This window comes from Atractosteus spatula, chromosome 8, assembly GCF_055471065.1.
Source record: "Atractosteus spatula isolate fAtrSpa1 chromosome 8, fAtrSpa1.hap1, whole genome shotgun sequence".
NCBI classification, from domain to species: domain Eukaryota; kingdom Metazoa; phylum Chordata; class Actinopteri; order Semionotiformes; family Lepisosteidae; genus Atractosteus; species Atractosteus spatula.
The window spans coordinates 47,133,552-47,154,015 of NC_142713.1; the positions used below are offsets into that span (position 1 = coordinate 47,133,552).

Consider the following 20,464-nt stretch of genomic DNA (forward strand, 5'->3'; position numbering starts at 1 on the left):
TGACATATACAAAAAGTATATAGCCAGTACCTTTATAATAGTATTCACAAAACTATTAAATACTGTTCATACTATCAACTCACAACTGGCAGCCCACTGAAGCTCAGCAGGTGTGAGCTTGGTTAGTACCTGGATGGGAGACCTCCTGGGAAAAACTAAGGTTGCTGCTGGAAGAGGTGTTAGTGGGGCCAGCAGGGGGCGCTCACCCTGCAGTCTATGTGGGTCCTAATGCCCCAGTCCTTCATATGAGACGTAAAACCGAGGTCCTGACTCTCTGTGGTTATTAAAAATCCCCGGGTGTTTCTCGATAAGAGTAGGGGTGTAACCCTAGCATCCTGGTCAAATTTCCCATTGGCCCTTACCAATCATGGCCTCCTAATAACCCCCATCTATGAACTGGCTTCATCACTCTGTTCTCTTCCCCACTGATAGCTGATGTGTGGGGAACATACTGGAGCACAATGACAGCCATTGCATCATCCAGGTGGGGGCTGCACATTGGTGGAGGGGAGTCCCCATTACCTGTAAAGCACTTTGAGTGGAGTGTCCAGAAATGCACTATATAAGTGTAAGAAATTATTATTATTATTATTGTATTGTAAATTGACAATACATACCAGTTTTTAGCGGGACTGCTGTGTGGAGTAGTGGCTCTGGACTTCTAACTGGAAGGATGTGGGCTCAAGTCCTAGACAGAGCACTGCCACTGCTGTTGTACCCTTGAGCAAGGTACTTCACTCAGGCTGCTGTATAAGTGGATATAAATAAAAGCATCAGCCAAATTATTAATAATTGATATTTTTGTGCAAAGATAAGAACACTTAAGTTTAGTATAGCTAGTTAGGTGCAGTATGTGTAATAAGAACCCTAACCCTAGCTGTTAAGGCTTCAGGTGACACCTTGAACAAGTGTTTACTTTCTACATTTGTTCCTTTACAGCCAGCGCATGCTGACACAGCCCCTCCCTCGAACAGCTACTGTATATATATATAGAGAATTTACTAACAGCACCAACACAGTGTAACATTTAAGACAGAGAAATTCCATGAGTGGAGGAATAAAGAAAAAGAAAACCGGCTAAAATCCACAAAGCCCAAAGACAGAAAACATGCATGATGTGTACGGATTTTAATACATTTAAATGACAATGACTATACATAAAAACATTTCCTGCATTTAAAAAAAAATAAATCTGCTGGTATGTGATTTTGAAAAATGAAAGGCACATCATTCCTAAAACGTTTCTCAGAGACATGCTAACTGTCAAAGGTACTCAGTTTCATCAAAAGTTCTACACTTGGGTGAAAGTGAAAACAAAAAGGACTTTCATCTTCGGATAGAGACCTTCATACACTTCAGATTTTTTAAAACGGTGGTACACACCACATAAATGCATGTTGGCGTTTTCTAATGCTTTATAAGAATATATATATAAAAAAATCACATCAACGACTGGTGATAAGAACATTTTGCCTGTAAAATAAGGATAATGTAGTCAAAAGGGCCGTGAAAGGACAACATATTAACATGCTGGCAGGGTATGAACAAAAACCGAATGACTGCTGCTCTTTCACATGATCCTGTCGCCAGAAAGTCCCGAGTCCTGTTATCATTTCAAACTGGTGAGGAATTTCTGATGCTCTTCTCCTCTGGTCAGCAACAGCTCTCCTCCAATCTTTGGGCCACTCCTCTCCTAAAGAAAGACATTAAAGTAACACAGAGAACATCACTGATCTTGCTTCATGATTGCAAAATTAAATGCAGCAATAATGTCAAAACCTTGAGAGTATTTTAAGGCTGGGCTTAGGGAAAAGCTAAGTCATGACAGGACAGGTCAGAAGCTATAAGGGCCAAATGGTTGTCTCCTGTTTGAAATAACAATAATTAATATAACACCTTTATACTGTATGTAACTTCTCAAATCTCTTTACAGTAAGAAGAAAAAAGGAGATAACACAATTAGCACAACTGAAAACAAGGGTTTAGAATGCAGCAGATGATCCAAGGGGGAGACAAAGACATTAATTAAAAAAAACTTCCTGAAGAAGAAGGTTTTGAGTCTGGATTTGAAAGTTTTCAGGAAAGGTGACTCTCTGATATAACTGGGGATAGAATTCCAGAGCTCTGGGGCATAGCAAGAGAAGGCCCTATCACCCATTGTATGCAGAAATACACATATTCTTGTGATCAGGCTAGTTTTGATATTAAAGCTAAGATAAGGATGCCGGGTAAGGCTTAAGACTAAGGATACGGATAAGATTAGAGCCAACGGTAAGATCAAGTTTAATCTAAGCTTGGAGTTCCTTTAAAATAATTTAGTATAAATCTATGACTAAAATTACCACAGCATACTTATAATAATTGTAATTGTAATTTTAATTAGAACTGATCTCAGGTCAGAAAAAATGCTAATTTCTACAGATACAACTTCAGAGGCCTTTTAGAGATGAGCATTAAATAAAAGCAATGCTCTGAACCTGGCATGATTCAGCAAGGGTGGAACTGATCCTGTTGGGCATGGAATTGCGCTACAAGGAAGGGAAGAAGCTTGCTTTAACTATCATCAGACTGACAGATCTGAGATGCAAACTGCACAACCTCCAGGAACTATTTCATTAAAACTTATAAAAAAAAACTCAGTGTCAAACCATAGTATACTACGGATGAGTGAAAATCATACCTTTAACATTCCATCTCTTTCCCACTTGAAAAGACCACAATTGCTGAAATTATAAAATTAACAGGAACTGTTAGAAAGCTGTAACATAAGTGAGGCAAAACGCAAAAAGATACATGACAATTTCAAACAATAATTAAAATCTGCAACAAACTGTCTCTTCACTGATAAGGTAACAGCTTATCTTTAGAAGTACCTTTCTCCATGAAAAGTACATTTACATTTCTTTTAATAAGTAACTAGTCTGTTCTGTCTGCTGTCTTTACCTGCAATGTTTATGAGGCAGCCTGTCCAGAGATATTGCTCTTTGACCACATGGGCATTTGAAGAAGCGCTTCACTGCGTCATGCCAGTGATAATCATGATTCTCATCAACACATTTGTCCAAGGGCTTGAAATATGTGTATTTACACTGCAAAGAGAAATTACATAATTGAGATAATGATTTCTTAGGATAGTTTAATACTTGGAATAAGTGCAGTCAGTTGTTCAAGAAAAAAACCCATTTGATAACAAAACTGAAAAAATAATCAAATACACAATTACTAAATCCACTGTAAGTTACATTTGAAGTTTAATTTTTCCTGCATAAACCTTGTCCATGCATCCATTTTCTAACTGCTTTATAAGCAGAGAGCCTATCCCAGGAAGAACCAGGTGCAAAGTGGGATACACCCTGGACCAGTCCATCACAGGGCAGACACAGGCAAAAACATGCACACTCTCACACCAGGGCCAAGTTTTCCCAGAAGCCAATTAACCTATTCCTCACCCTATCTTTGGACTGGGTGAGGAAACTGAAGTTCCTGGAGGAATCTCACATGAACACGGGGATAACATGCAAACTCCACCCAGACAGCACCCCAGAGTTGGAATTGAACCCAGGGCCCCAGCACTGCAGCAATGCTAACCACTGCACCACCATGCTGTCGACAAAAGCCAAGGACCCCATCCTAGACAGCGCCCTCTGCATTAAGCACAGAATCCTTGATGCAACCCTTCTATGCTCAATCTGTGCAGAAAATCAGCACAGTTCTGTGCCAAAATCAGGAGCACAAGAGGGAGGCGGAGTCTATGGCACTGTATAGCTTGGCTTCTATAAAACAAATCATTCATAACCTATTTACCGTTTTACATGTTACAGCTCTGCACTTCAGTTCGCGAATGTTTCTCATCTTTTCCTCCATTTGCTCTTTTTTCACCAGAGGCTCAAAGTACTGCTCCTGGATTTGTATTTCGGCCTGGAACACAGAGGGTTTAAGGATATCTGTTAGCAGGCATTTTACAGCAACAACACACCCCAAACTTAAGCAAAAGCTTAAGGGTCAGAAAGTGAACAACCTGACATTACAAAACACATAAGGGTACATTGAAAGATCAACTCACCAGTAAGTTACAACCTCACCAAGAAACATTTCCATACATTACGCTATAACATCATTTTAAAAATATAAATTATAAGGAAATATATAAGGAAAATAGGGACAAATGTGCTGTTTTGAGCACTAACAAAAAAGTTGGTCACGAGCTGGAGGCCATTAGTCAGTTGCTTCAGTAGTCTGAACCTGATGAAAAGTTTTACTATCTCTATTTTATGCTGATCATCAAAATAAACTTCAATTCAAAATAAACTTGTCACTTGTAATGGTAACGTTCACAAAGTTATCATGGACATTATACCATTTATTTTGCAGAGGGTACACTGAGAGTTTAGTTGAACGGACTAAAAATTGAATTGTGCTAATTAAGCTGTCCTCAAAAAAAGGGTCTACAACAAAAGCTGCAAGTTAGTAGTGTGTATGTGGTCACTGTTGAAAGGAATGAAAGCTGTACATGTGACACTCTGCATCAGAATCACTTGTGGGATTCGGTGCTATTGCTCACATAAAGACTGGATAAGCATGTGCCTTTTCACTGGTCTCCGAGCCCTAGACACCCCAGAAACATTTAACTGAGCTGAAGTCTATTAAGTGGGATATCAATCATTACAGACACATTCTTATCTCAGAAGAAATCCTGCATCTCCAAGCAGATGTCTCACAAAAGAACTGGCAAGAAATCAAGCAGCTCTTGAGGAAGAGGGTTGTTTTGTTGGAATGTTATCATGTCACGATGAGCCTGCAGGGAGGTAGGCAAGCTCCCAGGACTTCATTATTGTAGCACTGTGCAGTCAGGCAGATGTCAATCACTACAACACTACAAGTAGAGTTGTGTAACAACCACTCCTCCACAACACACTCCTGCTCAGACTGTGTTGTGACTTGTAGTGACTAAGACTGCAGCCAGTAATTGACAGGACTTTAAGCTGTAACGACAAGCCAAGTCAGAAAATGCTGACTCTGAGGACACTACAAAGAAACAATGCACTGACCTAAATCCCACATCTCCAAAATACTGCATCAAGGCATTGTTGATATTGGTTACTTTCCATTTCTCTACCTGGATTTTGATCACGCTTGACACTAGACAGAATAAACTCCCCTTCGTCACCTGTTCCCAGCCAAAATGTTAATTAATGAGGTGAGTTGGCACCTATGCAGCAAAGCCTCAAGTGTATCACGAATGATCAATTAATCAAAATAATGTAAAAAAAATATTTAATATCCAAAATCTATGTACTGTAATTTTTAAAAACATGTATGAATAATTGCATAGATCTTATGCAATTACTTACAAGTTAATGAAAACAACCTATTTTATTACCTTGTTTTTTCTTAGGGATCCTAATGAAGAAAAAAGCATGTTACAGGGGTCCAAATAAAAAAAGAACCACACGGAGCCTCATAATTTATTGCACCTACTGAGTATTGTCCTATACAATCTTTTATTCAGTCTAGCTATTGTTTTTTGCTGAAGGTTCGGATCTGGAGGAATCCGAAAAATGCATCCTCATGACTTCTAATAACAACCTTCAGCATCATAATAATTGTTAAAAACCTCGGAAACTCCTGAATGATTTCTTTCCCCATCTGAGGCCACAGGGATGCATTTTACACAGGAGGTCAGGACACCTTTGTGCATCTTCTGGAGCGTGGTCTGTATATTCTGCAATTCTTGATAGTTCTTGAGCTCTTAGCAGGCTACCATCTAACAAAGCAATCAAATTCCTGCACTGCTATAAACGTAAAGGACTAGAAAGGAGGGCCCAATCACCCCCCCCCCCAAAAAAATGGAGATAACCTTCAATAAGTGAGTCTGCGCAGTTTTCATCCAGCAGTATATACGTTTTGTCTCATCTAGATATAGAGAGAAGTGCACAAGTACATGTGAACAACACGGGCAACAGAAAAAGACAGATTTCTACCGCTTTCAGCGCCCCCGTGTGTCTCGACGTGGCTCTGAGTATTTCCTGAAACTCTTCAGACTGCAGATACTCCAGGGTTTCCCGGCGCTTCTTCGTGGCCGGCTCGTCTTCTCCTGCCTCAGGCTGCTCGTCTGATAAGTGAATGGTTAAAAAAAAAAAAGAGATGCATCCCTTACTATGACGCTGGACAATACCAAATTTTGTGACAGCTGGATTAAATTTAAACTCCATAAAAGCATGAGGCCAAACATTACACAAAACACACAACTCGAACGTGGCTGTTTTCGTCCCTTGTTGGCGTCTCATACCAATTAAATTCTGTGTCGTGTACACTTTTTTTCTATGTACTTAACAGCCTTTTCCATTTTACTCAAATCTATCATGCGGCTTCATATACACCCTATATATAGAGATAAAGTACTAATTAGTTCGTTAGTGAAGTTTGCTTTCAAGATAGAAACTCCAGAGCACTGTGATAAACAGTACTTACTGTCAGGCGATGCCAGGTTCCTCTCTACTCTCTCAGTTACTTCACTGCTGCTGGTATTCAATCTCTTCCGCTTAACAGCATTAGGATCTGCTTTTGGGATCACTGCTCCTTTTGCCCTCAACTTCTTTAAAGCAGCTGCCTGAGAAAAAAAAAGAAGCCTTAAAATGAAAAGTTGTTATGGGACTTGCAAGTGGCTCAACTAGTAAAGGCCCTCGCCCGAGCTGAGGTTGATCTCTAAGATCCAGGTGTCGCAGGCTTGAGCCATGGGAGCGCGTCACGAGCTGACTGTGCTAAGGATTTCCCAAGCTGCAGGACACAATCAGCTGAGCCAGCAGGGTGGGATTAGCCTGTCAGGGCTCTGTCTCTCTCCGTCTCTCTCCGTCTCTCTCCGTCTCTCTCTCTCAAATGCAACAATCTCTGAGCCCTGTGCCACTCTTCAACTGGCGCTGAACCTCCAATATGGAGCTGTCTAGCTCCATATTGGATATGGGGGTGATATGGGGGTGATATGGGGGGTCAGAGTAGTACACTACACATGTTATACAGTACATGCTCAAAGCAAGGCGCACGTCAAATTCAATTTAACATCTGGTGAAAGTACCTTGGCAGCTGATAAGCTTGGGGTGGGTGCAGGTGGAGGAGAGCTGTCAAAAAACAAGACGTCCTGTCCTTCGTCCAAGCCGCAGCCCAGTTTGGGCATCTGTAGCGTGGCTACGGTCTTGTCCCGTGTGGGGAACTCGGCGCCAGCCCTCGGGGACAGAACTGGTCTCCCTGGGGTGGGGGTCGCAGGGACGCCAGGTTTCCCACAGTTCTGCATAAACCTAGTGAAGCGAGAAAGAGAAGAAATGTAGACAGCAGCCCGAATGTCAAACACTCAACAGCAAGAACTGTCTTTAAGATGGTGAACTCTATTTGTACTGCACCTGCATTTTTATCTATGCAATGTCTGGTTGTGTCATAGTTCAGTGTCCTATCAAACGTAAGATATATGCCTCATTTATTTCTATAGTAAAAGTGTAAATGATTACCATTTTCCTAACAAATCCAAGCAATGTCAATAAAATGAAGCTATGATTCCGAACTTCATTAAAGTCCAATGATATTGTTTTTAAAGTATTTCCAATGTACAGCCCCGAAAAACTACAGTACTGTAAGAGCTGTAAGGCCATTATACAAATACACACCCACCTTCTCTGAATCTCTTCGGCTCTCTTCCTTCTCGATTCCAGCATATGCTGTTTTTGCTGTTTCAGGAGCTGGGAAGCAGATACTGACTGAATGGCTGCCCCCGGCTGACCATTAGAACTGGCTGAAAAAAAAAAAGGATGGTTTAAAAGTTACATTTCAAAACTAAACACACTACTGCATGGTGCTTATGAACATATGAAAATCAGCTGACAGTGGGTGAGAGGGATTGTGTCATGATCAAGAGAGTGGAAGAGATCTTATTTAACTTGGAGAATACGAGTTTCACAGACTTTAGTCAGTGGCGTTAACGTGCTGTTTTACTGTACATCATGAGCAGGTGGTACATGTTCTGTGTTATTAGTTATTCTGCAGTCACTTTACTTAAAATGAATTACAAAGGCTGGATGATGAACAACAGCACTGCTACTGTAAGTCAGTTGCAAGGCGTCTGTGAGTTCCCATCATCTGAGCACTGCAGAACAAGGTGAATTAACCTGCAACGTGTAAGGAATCAGCAGTAGGATAGAGCCTTTATACGAGGAACCTCCTGGTAAAAAGTATTTTTCCTTAGTCTCCGAGACATCCGGCCTACTATTTCTTTAGCTGTGTTTTAAACAAGATCACGGTTCTCACATTACCAGTAATCCGGTGCTAGTCATGATTATTTAAAATTAAATGTGTGCATTATTTTTAAATGAGATATAAAGCTATTCTTTAACTCCAGGGAAAACTACATTGGGCAGCTGGCTGGAAAATGATATAGGGCAAAGCTCAAGATATAGGTAAAAAAGTACAAATAAGATATCAAAAAGGGTGCAGTACCTTTAGGTTTTACATGGTTTAAGTGCCTTTTCAAATTCAGGGCCCCTGGAGTTGGCATGGCCAATAGGTTCTTAAAATCTTCAGAGCATCCTGTGACACCGTTTGACAGCATTGCTGGAAATGGGACATAAATTCATTTATGTGATTGTCAAGAAAACTTCCTTTCGCAGACTTCATTATAAATCAGGCTAATGGTGTTAAGACCTTTACAAACTCAACACTGTACCCAACTAGAAATGTAAGACACAATAGGGAAGCCTATGGATTATATAAAGCCAGATGTAAACAACAGAATATTGATGCCTACTCCATTTGGAATCACTAGTTGTCAGTCAGCTTTTGTTTATATACTTGGTTTATAAAAACAACCCCGTTCAAGACCAAGACTGGGAACCACTGGTCAAGATCACTGAACTCAACCTGTGCTACAGCAAGCAACCTTCTGGCGATAAGTCACTTAGTTGCCCGTTAAAGCCTATTTTTTTTCCCACTTACTCGAAAGTATGGAATTTCTTCACTTAATTCCTAGGTAAACTAAATAACAATCCATTTCTTGAGGACAATATTTTTATAGAAAAAGGAAAAAACAATAAATTAGTCAAATTGTCATCAGCTACATTTAATAATAATGTCAATTGCCCTAGGTAATTTCCCATATCTGAAAATTAAATCGTCTTGGGCTCAGTGTAAACATGAGATGGTATCACTAGAAATATTAAATAAGTCCTGCAGGCACTTAATACAGACAATTATACACAAATTTGGAAAATACCCACATAATTGATAAAGGAGCCAATATTCGAACATTGCCCTTGTTTTTTTTACTATGGAATTTTCAAACCAGTGAAACATCGTATTATCAGTTTTCATACAAGCTGCTAGCTAGACCGCATTCTACTGCTGTAAACGGAACATTTATTTGTGTTTTCATGGGAAAACATTACACACTCTGGAAAGAAAATTAATGGATTATCTGCTGACCAAAATGTCATTCAATATTCAATATTGTTATATTCCAGTGACTGACTGAAATTTCTCAAGTATTCTTGTAAAGAAAAATTAAATATCTGCTGTGTTTTCTTACCAATTTTCTTGGCGTCTCTCATAATTTGGTCCGATCCTTTTACGAACAGGTTACTCAATGTTGTCTGACTCGGTTTCTTTGGAACAGAGGTGGAACTGAAGAAAACACAAACAAAAAAGATGCCGCACATTCAAGTTCAGATTTTTTCCCCACTAGCTCTTAACAATAAAAATTGAACCTTTGGCCTAGGTTTTTGCAGGATCATGGATCTGAAGAAAACTCACTTCTACCATTACTTCTAAGACAAAGCGTACAAGGCGGTAACTTCAAACACATGACAGACAGGAAGCCTGCAGCTGGATTCCTTACAGAGCAGTTGCACAGGCTGCTGAAGACACTCCTCCATAGTGGAAACCTTCCTGACAAAGTCTCTCTTTCAGGCTGCCCCCCTTCCTCCTCACTTGGTTAGGGGCTTTCCCAGAGTAGCTGGACTGCAGCTCTGCCCTCTTGGAGCTCATCTTCTTATACTGCGCTTTCACATGGTACTGACAAAACTGGCACTCACTCTGCAACAACAGGCAAGGGCATTAGAGCCTCAGCACATCAAGCAATACTCTGCAGCAGGAAACCATCAACACTAACAGTTCCGGAACCTGTTCTAAAATAGAATTAGTGTAATTCCTGGCTTTGAGGTGTAATAGTTCAGGCTACAGCATCTGGAGTATCAGGAGTACAGCATCACAGTTTTCTATTTGGATAACTAAGCGCTAAAGCTTTGAATATCAATATACCGTACCTACTCGACAGACAAGGTTTCATTCCATTTAACAAGCCCAAAGAGTTCTTCTGTGCTTACATACTGTATGTGAAAGTAACAGATGTATTACAGCTGTTTGGAGGAGACAGTAAGTAACACGGAATGGAAAAATAGCTGAGTGTTTTTTAGTTTTGCTTCATTGCTCTTTCTTGATAAATCACGCATGCCACAACTTGATGATCCACATGCATACAAATGTTTTGCAGTTTAAAGCATTTAAAAGAATTGCAACTCCCCGAGCTTCAAGGATTGCAGAAATGCTACCCAAAGACAGATTAAAGCAATGGAATCTCCGTACACCTGTGGACACGATTGTAACAAGGATGCATGGCAGAGGTAAAGTAGAAAACAGGTGGGTGTTTGGAACAAGGTCATTAGTCAAAGTAGACACCCTAGGATCCTTCAAGAAATGGCTGTATGAGATCCCTGATTAATAAGCAAAAGTAAACCAAATTTGGCAAAACAGATACTTATAAATGTAGTTTCAATTGAACGTTACCCCCTGAATATCTCCACAGAAGACAACTATTTTAGTAATAAACACATTTTGGGGGGAGAACAAAAAAATAAATGTTATTAAATGGTTCCCTACAAAGACACGGTTTGTCCACCACTTTAGAATTTTGTCTTAGTACAAGGTAGGACTCTGTCATATTAATGATAAGGTACAGAAAATACTACTCACCAAGTTCACAATCTGGCTGCAGGGATCTCCATTTTTCTTCTTCGATTTACAAGTCCCAAAGTCCTGAGCTTCACCCATGAGCAAAATTTTCTGTGGGTGGTCCACAGACAGACATACCTAGAATGCAGAGGAAAAATAAAGTCAGAGGCACTTATTTCTGTGAATAGCTGACAATACAGAAACAGCACCTCCGGCTGTCATTGAAAAACATATTTCATAATAATCATCATAAAATACTGTTCATATTTAAACATTTTCAAAAGCAGAGATTTTTTTAAGAGAGCAATGCCTGCAGAAAAACAAAACTTATTAAAGACTCTAATGTTTTTTAACTTGAGGCTTGTCTGAACTTGGAAGTCTGAGAAGACACTCACGCCATCCGAGCCCTCCTTGGGCTTCATGAGGTTGGGGTTGAGAATCCCAATGACAGTACCAGGGTCAGTCTTCCAGTGCTGCTTGTGAACTTCTCCGAAGAGGAACAGAGACACGAATATGTCCAGATTGCGGAGATCATTAAGACGCCATATACTGAAGGTTTTACCCTAAAGAAACATAAAGATACATATTAATGTAATGCATGAAACTGACCAGGCTTATACTGAATATATAACACTACATGTAGACCTCAGAAATTCTAAGGTTCAAGGTCTCCATAACCTCACATGTAATCAAAGTATATTTATTGGTCTATTAATACTTATTTCAGTTCTCTTGCCCCCTTTTAAATGTACAAGTGCCACATTAGCAATTTTGCAAATCTCTTTTCTTCACGTATGGTGGAAGAAAATCACGAGGACCTGGAGACCTCTAGTGCTTGTAATACCTGTAGCACGTCTAGCTCTTCTAATACTATTTAGAACAGAAGCTTGTTTTTTGCTTATGAAGAGGTATGTGGTCAGTTTCTTCTATGTTAAATACCATCCTCGGGGTGAAATTCTAATTTGAAATAATACATTTTCCCCTTAATATCTAGTGCTAGTTATCTCAGAAAAAAGTTTACCCTTGTCTGTTTCTTTGCAGTTGTGACATTGAAAAAAAACATATTTAACCTCCATTGTAATATTTTTTCTCTTACTGCTTTTCTGATATCTTTTATGTTTTTGCAATTAATTGCATGCCATTTACAGTATGCAAGCGGACACCTTTCCTTTTCAAATATTTTATTATATGAAATGGTTTCCTTCCACATACTTTTTCTTAATGGATTTACCAAACCATCTGGGACACTAACTTTTTCATCTTTGATTAACTTACTCTTGGGATGCGTCTATCGTGTGCTTCAAGCAGACACATTAATGCTCCATGTTAGTTCTCTTGAAGCCCTATCTTATTCCCGCCCGGTCAGATTTCCTGAAATTGCACACCTTTGTCCTGGAGTTTGTTAGCGAGAGACAAGGACTCATCAGCTCCGAAGGCCTCACTCACACTGTTGGAGCTCTGTGGGGTGACCTTGCTGATGACCACCCCGAAAGTGACCCAGTCGCTGTCCTCCAGGTTCTCCCGCACCACTCTCTCCGGCAGCTGGGACAGACGGATCAGCCTGCGCTCTGCCATCTTGCACTCCATTTCTGTAGAGGACACCCGTGGCCTCCTACAGAGAACACGTCCCGCCAACAGCTAGTATTAGTCTTCATTCATTGAAATGTGGACTATTACATATCCATTATCAAGAAGCTAACTCATGCCTGGTAGGGACCCCAGCCTCCCAGAGCTTCTCACAGAAAAACAGAGCTCAAGGCAGGTAGGTCTCTGGACAGGATACCAGTCCATCAGAGGACAAACACAAACAAAAGGAGAATTTAGAGACTCTAACTTAACCAGCGGGACTTTGGAAGGCAGGAGGAAATAGGAGGAGCCAGCACATACCCAAGGAAACAAGATAAAAACGTGTAAGTCGAGCAGTGAGGCGGCAGCTCGTTCTACTACACCACTGTGCCTCTCCTTTCTGTGATCACATATTGCTGTGGTGTGAGGGGCAGCTACAGGTTTGGAGTTTCTAAGAAAAACACACCTTTCTAAAAGGATGGCATAACCGGTATGGATTAAATATCTGCGTAATATTTATTCTTGTGTCCTGTTATCTGATCATCTCAACTGAGGCAGTGACAGTGAAGAGAGAGCCAGGGGAGAAAACAAGTGCCGCTAATCGTTAGCTTGATTAAAGCAGTTAAGCAGACATCTTAGACCATCAATATTTAACACTGACCGGATCATTCCGTGCAAGGTCACTTAGCCTTCATGAGGATGGGCCATGGGGAAAGGAAAGAAGACCCGAGAAGTAACTGGGACATGAGTTAGTTTTTCTCCTTCATTCAGACTGAAGAAGAAGCCAAAACAGACTAACTTTAATATGAGCACTGGAAATTTACCTTACGTTTCTGCAAAGGGACTTATCACTTTATACACCTGGTGTATCTGATGCCTGAAGAAGGCTCCCTAGCTGAAACGTTGTTTTCTTTCTTCTCTTTTCAGCATGGAATAAACCCATTACTTGTTCCTTTGCAGCCTACGCATGCTGACGCAGCTACCGACCTGAACATATCATTTTATATACTTGTACAATACCAGGATAAAGAAATAGCTTCATGTTTGTGCTGCATTATTTAGAATATGGATACAGGTTTCCATTCATTTATCCTCTGTTTAATATCGAGTTATTTAGCTTTGGGCAGGATCGTTGTTCTCTTTGCCCTTTGAAAGTGTTTTGGGTCTCAGTTTCAGAAGGAATAGGCAGGACGCTGTTACTCACAGAACTGTAAATATGTAGCAGCAGTGAAACGTTCCATCTTTTGTATACAATACGCTGTGTCTAATTGTAACCATTATTTGTTTGTCCTGGCTATCCTGATTACTGCCCAGTGCAGCTTCATTACCAGGAAAACCATGGACTCATGAGCTAAGGAAAACTGAATTCCATGACTAACGACTGCTCATTTTATATTTTGCTTGCATGCATCACAACCTGGTGCTAGGGCCTGATTTTGAGACTGATTTGATATTTCTTATTTTTGAACAATACCCATGAATGTGCAACAATATACATAGGAAAAGTAACAAAATGATGTTGCAAAGGCTTCTACAAGACCAAAAACACATCAGTATCAAATCATGACTAACTATGCATCCGTGAGCCAAGCTTTCAAATGAACCTTTACTTAGCACACAGAAAAAGTAATTACAACAGAGCAAAGAGAGAAGAAAAGTGACTTAAGAGTCGAGTAAGAAGAGGGAGTGAAATGAATCCTGGTCACCTCAGCCTGAGTCCAGAGAACTTTTCCACAGCACAGTCCTGAGGGGCAGGTGTGGAGCTGCCGGGAACAGTGCTCCCTGAAGGGGGGGATCGCAAGGCGGGGCTGGGTTTACCGCTGCTCTGGGGGGGCTGCGTCAGGGAACTCGGGCACACGTTTCTCCCTGGCGGGCTCCGGTTCGCTATAGCCAGTCAGGGACCAAAGGAGAAAAAAAATCAAATCACCGAAGTCGACAGATCCCAGATCCAGTCCTTTGGTATCATTTCTGTTTCTGGCCAAAACGTAACATCTTCAACTGTGAGACCTCACTCCCGCTTACTGACCGACCCTTGTGATCTTGTGCCAAGAACGTGACTGCGAACAGATCCAGTCCTCACCTGGTTTTGCAGCTTTTGGCTGATGGGCTGGTCTTTGCTTGGATTTGAAATGACTGATATTATTAAGCTGGGAAGAGAAAGCAGGGGACTCCTGGATTCTTTTTATTTCACTTCTCTCCAGGGAAGTGGATGTGGACCTTTCTGTATAAAAACAGAAAAAGAACTCATTAAAATGGAGCTATGTATTTTAAAGTATATACAGAACATACATTTCTATAACACCTGGACATCTTATTTTTTGACATCCACAGCATGTCTAGGTCTTCAATTAAGCATCTTATTGCCTTCCAAGACACATTATAATTGTAGCCTTATGCGTCTGGTACCTGGTTGCACATTCTGCTTGCCAGTCAGTGATCTGTGAGGAGGGCTTGTGATGGTCTTCTGTGTGGCTTCCAGCTGCTGCTGTAATTTCTTCATTTGCTCCTGCATTTTTCTCAGCTCCGCTGCAAATGACCAACCACTGGGCATTAACAGCAGGGACAACAGATGCCACTACCATGAAATAGTATGTAATGAACTTTTAGAAACAGCTATGGAAAGTAAAAGGGGCTATATGCGCTAATTATTGTTTTACAGAGTCTTTGAAATCAAGGGTAATCCACTATTACATTATTTGCAACCTATATGGAATTGTTTAACCTACATACAGTACCTTCCAAGTCCTGTTTGGATTTGTCTTGCGTTTCCTCAGCTTGTGCTTCTCTGAACTGTTTCCCGGTTGGCTCCTCTTCCTCTAAATCAGCCACATCTCCAAACAATGCAGTTACACCATCCTCCTGCTCCCTGGTGGTCCTGTCCTCCTCCTCCTCCTCGGACCCCTCGTTATACTCTTCTCCGTCTTCATTATCGAACAGGTCCTCCAGATCATCCCCCTCCCCCTCCTGCGGCTCCAGGCCCCCCTGTTCCGCCTTCTCATTCTCCTCTAGCAGCGAGGCCAGCAGGTCCAGGTCTTCCTCTCCTGCAGGACGGAGGGGGTAGGCAGATCAGACTTGTACAAGGCGCTTTACTGCCTTATGCTTTGCAAGCTTTCATATTTAAAGGAATCCAGAATTAACTACTCTGCTCAAAACAAAGATTATGGAACAAACAGACTGATAGGATAAAATAATGAAAGAACTAGACTGTTGGATATAAACATCCTGGTGCACATTATGTGCATTCAACTGAGAGTGAACTTGCTCAGCAATGGTGATTACGGAAAGTCACAGAAACCCCTACTATGCTGAGTCATGTCATGTCTGACAGGAAAATGAACCTTTTTGTATCATCTACGACTACTTTTGAAGGAAGTCAAAGATCAGTGCAACAGCCCTTAAAATAAATAAGAGAATTCACAAAAAACTGTACAACATACTGTAAAACCAAGTGCTGAACCTAATGAAGCATTTAGTGAGAAGATAGGTCTTTATAAACAAGTTTTAAAACATTGAGAGTGATAAATCCGCTAAACACGTTTGGTGCTGAGCTCCATAGATGTGGTACTGCGTACGAGAAAGCTCTGTTAATGCTCACAGTATGAAGCCAGAGCCAAGCCTTTGGCAGAGTAAGCAGATCTCATATAAAGAGATGGACTACACTCACACAATAGACCCTTAAGATGACCTGGAGCTAGACTATTCAGTGCCTTGTACGTCTCCAGGACTCAAAGTCCACTCTAAATTTCACTGGGAGTCTGTGCAGTTTCTGACGGGTGGGAATCATATGCTCATGCAGAGCATTTCATAGTCGGGACACGGGCTGGGGGATGAAAGGATCTGATAAAAAAAGGCTTTAAGCCCTGATGATGAATTTTGAAAAAAAAAATGACACTTCCAGTAATTTTGTAGCAGTTGATCTGATTAAACAGAGTGAGGTGTAATTAATCCTCTGGAAGAAAGTGTGATACACAGGTGCGTCTGAGCAGGTGCATCTATGAGCTCCATGAGCTAAGACACACTGGAAACATTATGAAAAGATGTGACAAAGTACATGAAAAAAACATTTGTCATAGGATTGTGGCCACACAGTGACTTACTGTAAACACTGCCTTATTCAATGATTTGACAGCTGTCAAAGTTTTTTTTAAAGAAAAAAAGGAAACCACATGGACAAGAAAATATTGCGCAGGATAGAAAAAATGCCGTGTACTGAACATTGAACACCTTACACCTTGAGGTATGAAGACCTGCTTCTCATCTGCTCTGAAGGAAGTCTCTATCAATTGCAGAAATTTTAACTTTCTGCAATTTCCCTCACGGGATCAATAAAGTATCTATCTCAACTACTGATGGTAGTCGTACAAAACCGGGGCACATATCTGACATTTTAATAAAACTAAGCTACTTCCTAGGCTGAGAATCACGGACGTTAAACAGCAAAATGTATACGTTACGAGAATACATGTGTTTTCTATATATGTACGTATAACATAATGCTTTCCTGTCATATATGATTTTTTCGATTTTGTCCAGCGCTCCGGGACGTCACCAGTGCCCCCGGTTTACGACGCGATAAAACATCTTTTCGAAAAGATCACCTCTATAACTGACTGCTCCCAATATTTAGCGCTCCTGGTTAATAAAACACCTCCGAGTACTGTTGACTGTTGTGCAGGCCAGACAAATAAAGTACTTAATACCAACAAGAAAAAAAGACATTTGTGACAGCGTACTGTACTGTAAATGCTCATTCACCGATTAAAACTTCAATCTTAGATAGCAAAGACTTAAAACAACAACAACAACAACAACTTTAAGACTCCTGAGTAATCCATAAGCATGCAGAAACCTTTAACTTCTTGCAATATGGTAATTATTTTATTTGTAAATTACCTGCATACAGAAACATTAACTCCTGGTGAGAAAACGGACGTACCTTCCATGGTTAAATGCCCTGTTATCCGTGGTGGTGTGCACAGTCAATCTGGAACATTATTAAAGACGTTACACCTCTGACCGAGACCCATAATTAATGTAAACTGTGATCAAAATGTACCGTAATGCCGTTTTCTATAAAATCGTCAATTGAACTTAACGGGATCCATGACTTAGCTACAAAAGAAACGGGAGCTCAGGTAACATCTTTAAACGTCTCCATAGACAGCTTGGCATTCATTATGAGAAGATCATTAATATTAAACAAAAACATTTTCCAGTTTTGAATGTTAAATCCAGTCGATGTGCGTATTTCTAATAACAAGATAAAACTACAGTAACTAAGTTCACTAGTACATAAACAACTCAAATTTCAGTTTTCCCCATTAAACATGCTTAACATCACACTATGCATACTACTTTGAACACAAATGATATCCAGAAATGCCACTGTCTAAACCAAATAATATCTCAGAAATATATATATATATATTACTCTTACCTGATTTGTTGTCTTTCCTTGTCTGGATACAAAAAGAACTGAAATCTAGCGCCAAACTCAGGCCCCTGCCGCCGCAAATACTTAGGTGACCAATGTAATGCCGGTGTTTAAAAAACGTGAAATTGACAGAAACCATTAAACCATATAAATCCTGGGTGTAATGCAAGTCTAATTTCGTTCTACTAGTCTAATTTTCCTGACGCATTTCATTTTTGTGGAAGCAAAAATTAATTTTAACCAGGCGCAGGCAGGCAACATAAATGGGGTCTTTAAACCCAAAACGAGCAGTGCTGGGTTCTGTGTTGCTGCTTCGGTGCTGCGGGAGCGGTTCTTTATTGTATACGGACTGTCTAGTCTCTGTCGGCGTGGTCTTTTGTTGTATGAACCGCGAAACCTTTTTTTTTGTCCGGTCTCTTTCAGATAAATTGCTTTTATAACAAATTAAATTGGTGAAACTGCTCCTTACTGTCCATGCGTTTGCGGCAGTAATTGACTGATCCTGGAGAAATCTTGAATTTTAGTTTGAAGTATACAGTACAACGTAAACATATACAGTACACTCGTGTCCGTTGTCATAGCATGTACCTCACGTCTTCTTCTATCATTTATTTAAAGAGCTTTACAAGCAGATAAATGACTTTGCTGAAAGTTACCACCACGATGAGTTTTAAAAAGTTGTTTGGTTTAACAAGGTTAACAAATTATTAGTAACGGTACGTTACATGCAGTGTCTATAGGACTTTGACGAAGGTAAACGTCCTTGAGTGGCCCAGTTAGAGCGCTGACCTCAACCCAGTTGAAAATCCGTAGAATGAGTTGAAGGTTGCAGCTGACTAACAATCCTCTCGCTATTTGACTGTGCCTGAACAGTTCTATAAGGAGGAATGGGCAAACGTCCCAAATCTAGGTGTGGTACAGTATGTTAGTACAGACCTATCCAAACAGAATTGCGGCTGTGATTCAAGCAAAAGGCACTTCTGCCAAGTACTAACTCAAGGGTGTGTACACGTATCCAACCCATTTTTCATGGGTTTTCATCTGTAAGTAGTTTCACAATGTTGGAGCATTTGTTCTTCGCTTGGAAGTTGTGTGTTACAACCTGTAAATAAAGGCACAACAAATTCAGGTTTATTTTGATTTCAGTCTCTTGTGCACAAAATGTGTTACTTGGGAAAAGGTGGGTAGACATCCTGTAGCCACTGTATTCTTATGTATTATTATGTATTCTTATGTATTTCACTGGTCTCTGTACAGAGATGATGACCTCTTTTTTCCCAGAATAGATGGCCACCAGCCAGGTGCCTATAAAAATGACATGGCTTTCATTCCTACCAGGGAAGTTGTTGATCCTTCTGAATGTCCATAAGGTGTTTTTACTGTATATACCAAGGGAGGCCAACCTCCTGAAGTCCCACAGTATAGCAGGTTTTATGGATCACCCTCCAAACAGCATTCCTTAAACACCTGGGACAGTTTCATTTTGCTGGTGAAATACAGTATTCAATTAACTAGCTTAGCGATCAATAGAAACACAAAACACAACATCCTGCGGCTCAGAAGGCCCACATCTGGCAATTCCCAAGTTAATTGAATCAATTAATTGACTGACACGATCAAAATCCACACATATTCCTACTCTGTACAGGTCGGTGATTTAAGGGTGATACACAGCACATGACATGCTGGATTGTGGTTCTCTAGCACCATGGCTGGTCACCCCTGACAAACCACGAACACTTACAGCTCCCTGCAGAAGTATTCACTCCCTACCAGTATCACATTTGTGTATATCATATATGAATTTTATATAATATATCTAGTGTATATTATTTTGGATATTGTTTTTCAAATCAACATTTTCTATTCATACCTTTAAAGAAACTGAACGCTTACATGTGAAGGAGTCCGAATGCCACCAAAACCTACAAAGAAGATATGCAAAGTGAAATTTACTGACTGCATAACTATTCAGCCCCCAAAGTCAGTACTTTGTGGAAGTGTCTTTAGCTGCAATTACTGCTGTGAGTTGTTATGGGCAGGGATTGTGTAATTTTGACCATTCTCCTTAGCAAAATTGTTAATGAATGTGAATTTCCTATCCAGTCTTTGATGTTTGGATAATTCAAGATTAACTAAAGATCGAGATTCTACTGTATTCAGAAGAATAAGTATCTTTCTTTGGTAACACAGTGGTTAGTGTTGCTGCCTTACAGTGCTGGGACCCTGGGTTCAATTCTGGACCAGGTGCTTCTGTTTCCTCCCACAGTCCAAAACATACTAGTAGGTTAATGTGTCTATGCAAAAACTGGCCCCGGTGTGAGTGTGTGCATGTCTGTTTCTAAGTGCCCTGTGATGGACTTGTGTCCGTTGCCTGAGGGTATAGGCTCTGGCTCCCCTGCAACTGTGAATACATGCCATATTTATTAGGGGGTAGTGCCAATAAAACGTCATCCATTTTTTAACCACTTTATGCAG

General features: G+C 40.5%; 1 protein-coding gene across 1 annotated transcript; it reads right to left on the reverse strand.

Annotated features, from left to right (window-relative positions):
- Window positions 1–1,061: 1,061 nt before the first annotated feature.
- On the reverse strand, window positions 1,062–18,028 carry mcm10 (minichromosome maintenance 10 replication initiation factor). Its single transcript, XM_088923740.1, has 20 exons — window positions 17,990–18,028; window positions 17,489–17,536; window positions 15,288–15,593; window positions 14,959–15,078; window positions 14,633–14,773; window positions 14,259–14,436; window positions 12,433–12,598; window positions 11,382–11,549; window positions 11,008–11,124; window positions 9,875–10,071; window positions 9,566–9,660; window positions 8,482–8,595; window positions 7,660–7,780; window positions 7,073–7,292; window positions 6,472–6,610; window positions 5,982–6,112; window positions 3,805–3,918; window positions 2,944–3,089; window positions 2,681–2,723; window positions 1,062–1,693 (listed from the first exon to the last, which is right to left on the reverse strand). The coding sequence occupies exons 2-20, from the start codon at window positions 17,493–17,495 to the stop codon at window positions 1,610–1,612; spliced, it is 2,607 nt and encodes an 868-aa protein (XP_088779866.1). The 5' UTR covers window positions 17,496–17,536; window positions 17,990–18,028; the 3' UTR covers window positions 1,062–1,609.
- Between the last annotated feature and the right edge of the window lie 2,436 nt (window positions 18,029–20,464).

What these genes read in the sequence shown, in the direction of transcription:
- mcm10 (XM_088923740.1), bottom strand. An exon ending in CAAGCTTATCAGCTGCCAAG is followed by an intron (nt 6,611 to 7,072) that starts GTACTTTCACCA and finishes TTTTTTTCTCAG; the next exon opens with GCAGCTGCTTTAAAGAAGTT. An exon ending in GAGCTGTAACATGTAAAACG is followed by an intron (nt 3,090 to 3,804) that starts GTAAATAGGTTA and finishes TTCTCTTTGCAG; the next exon opens with TGTAAATACACATATTTCAA.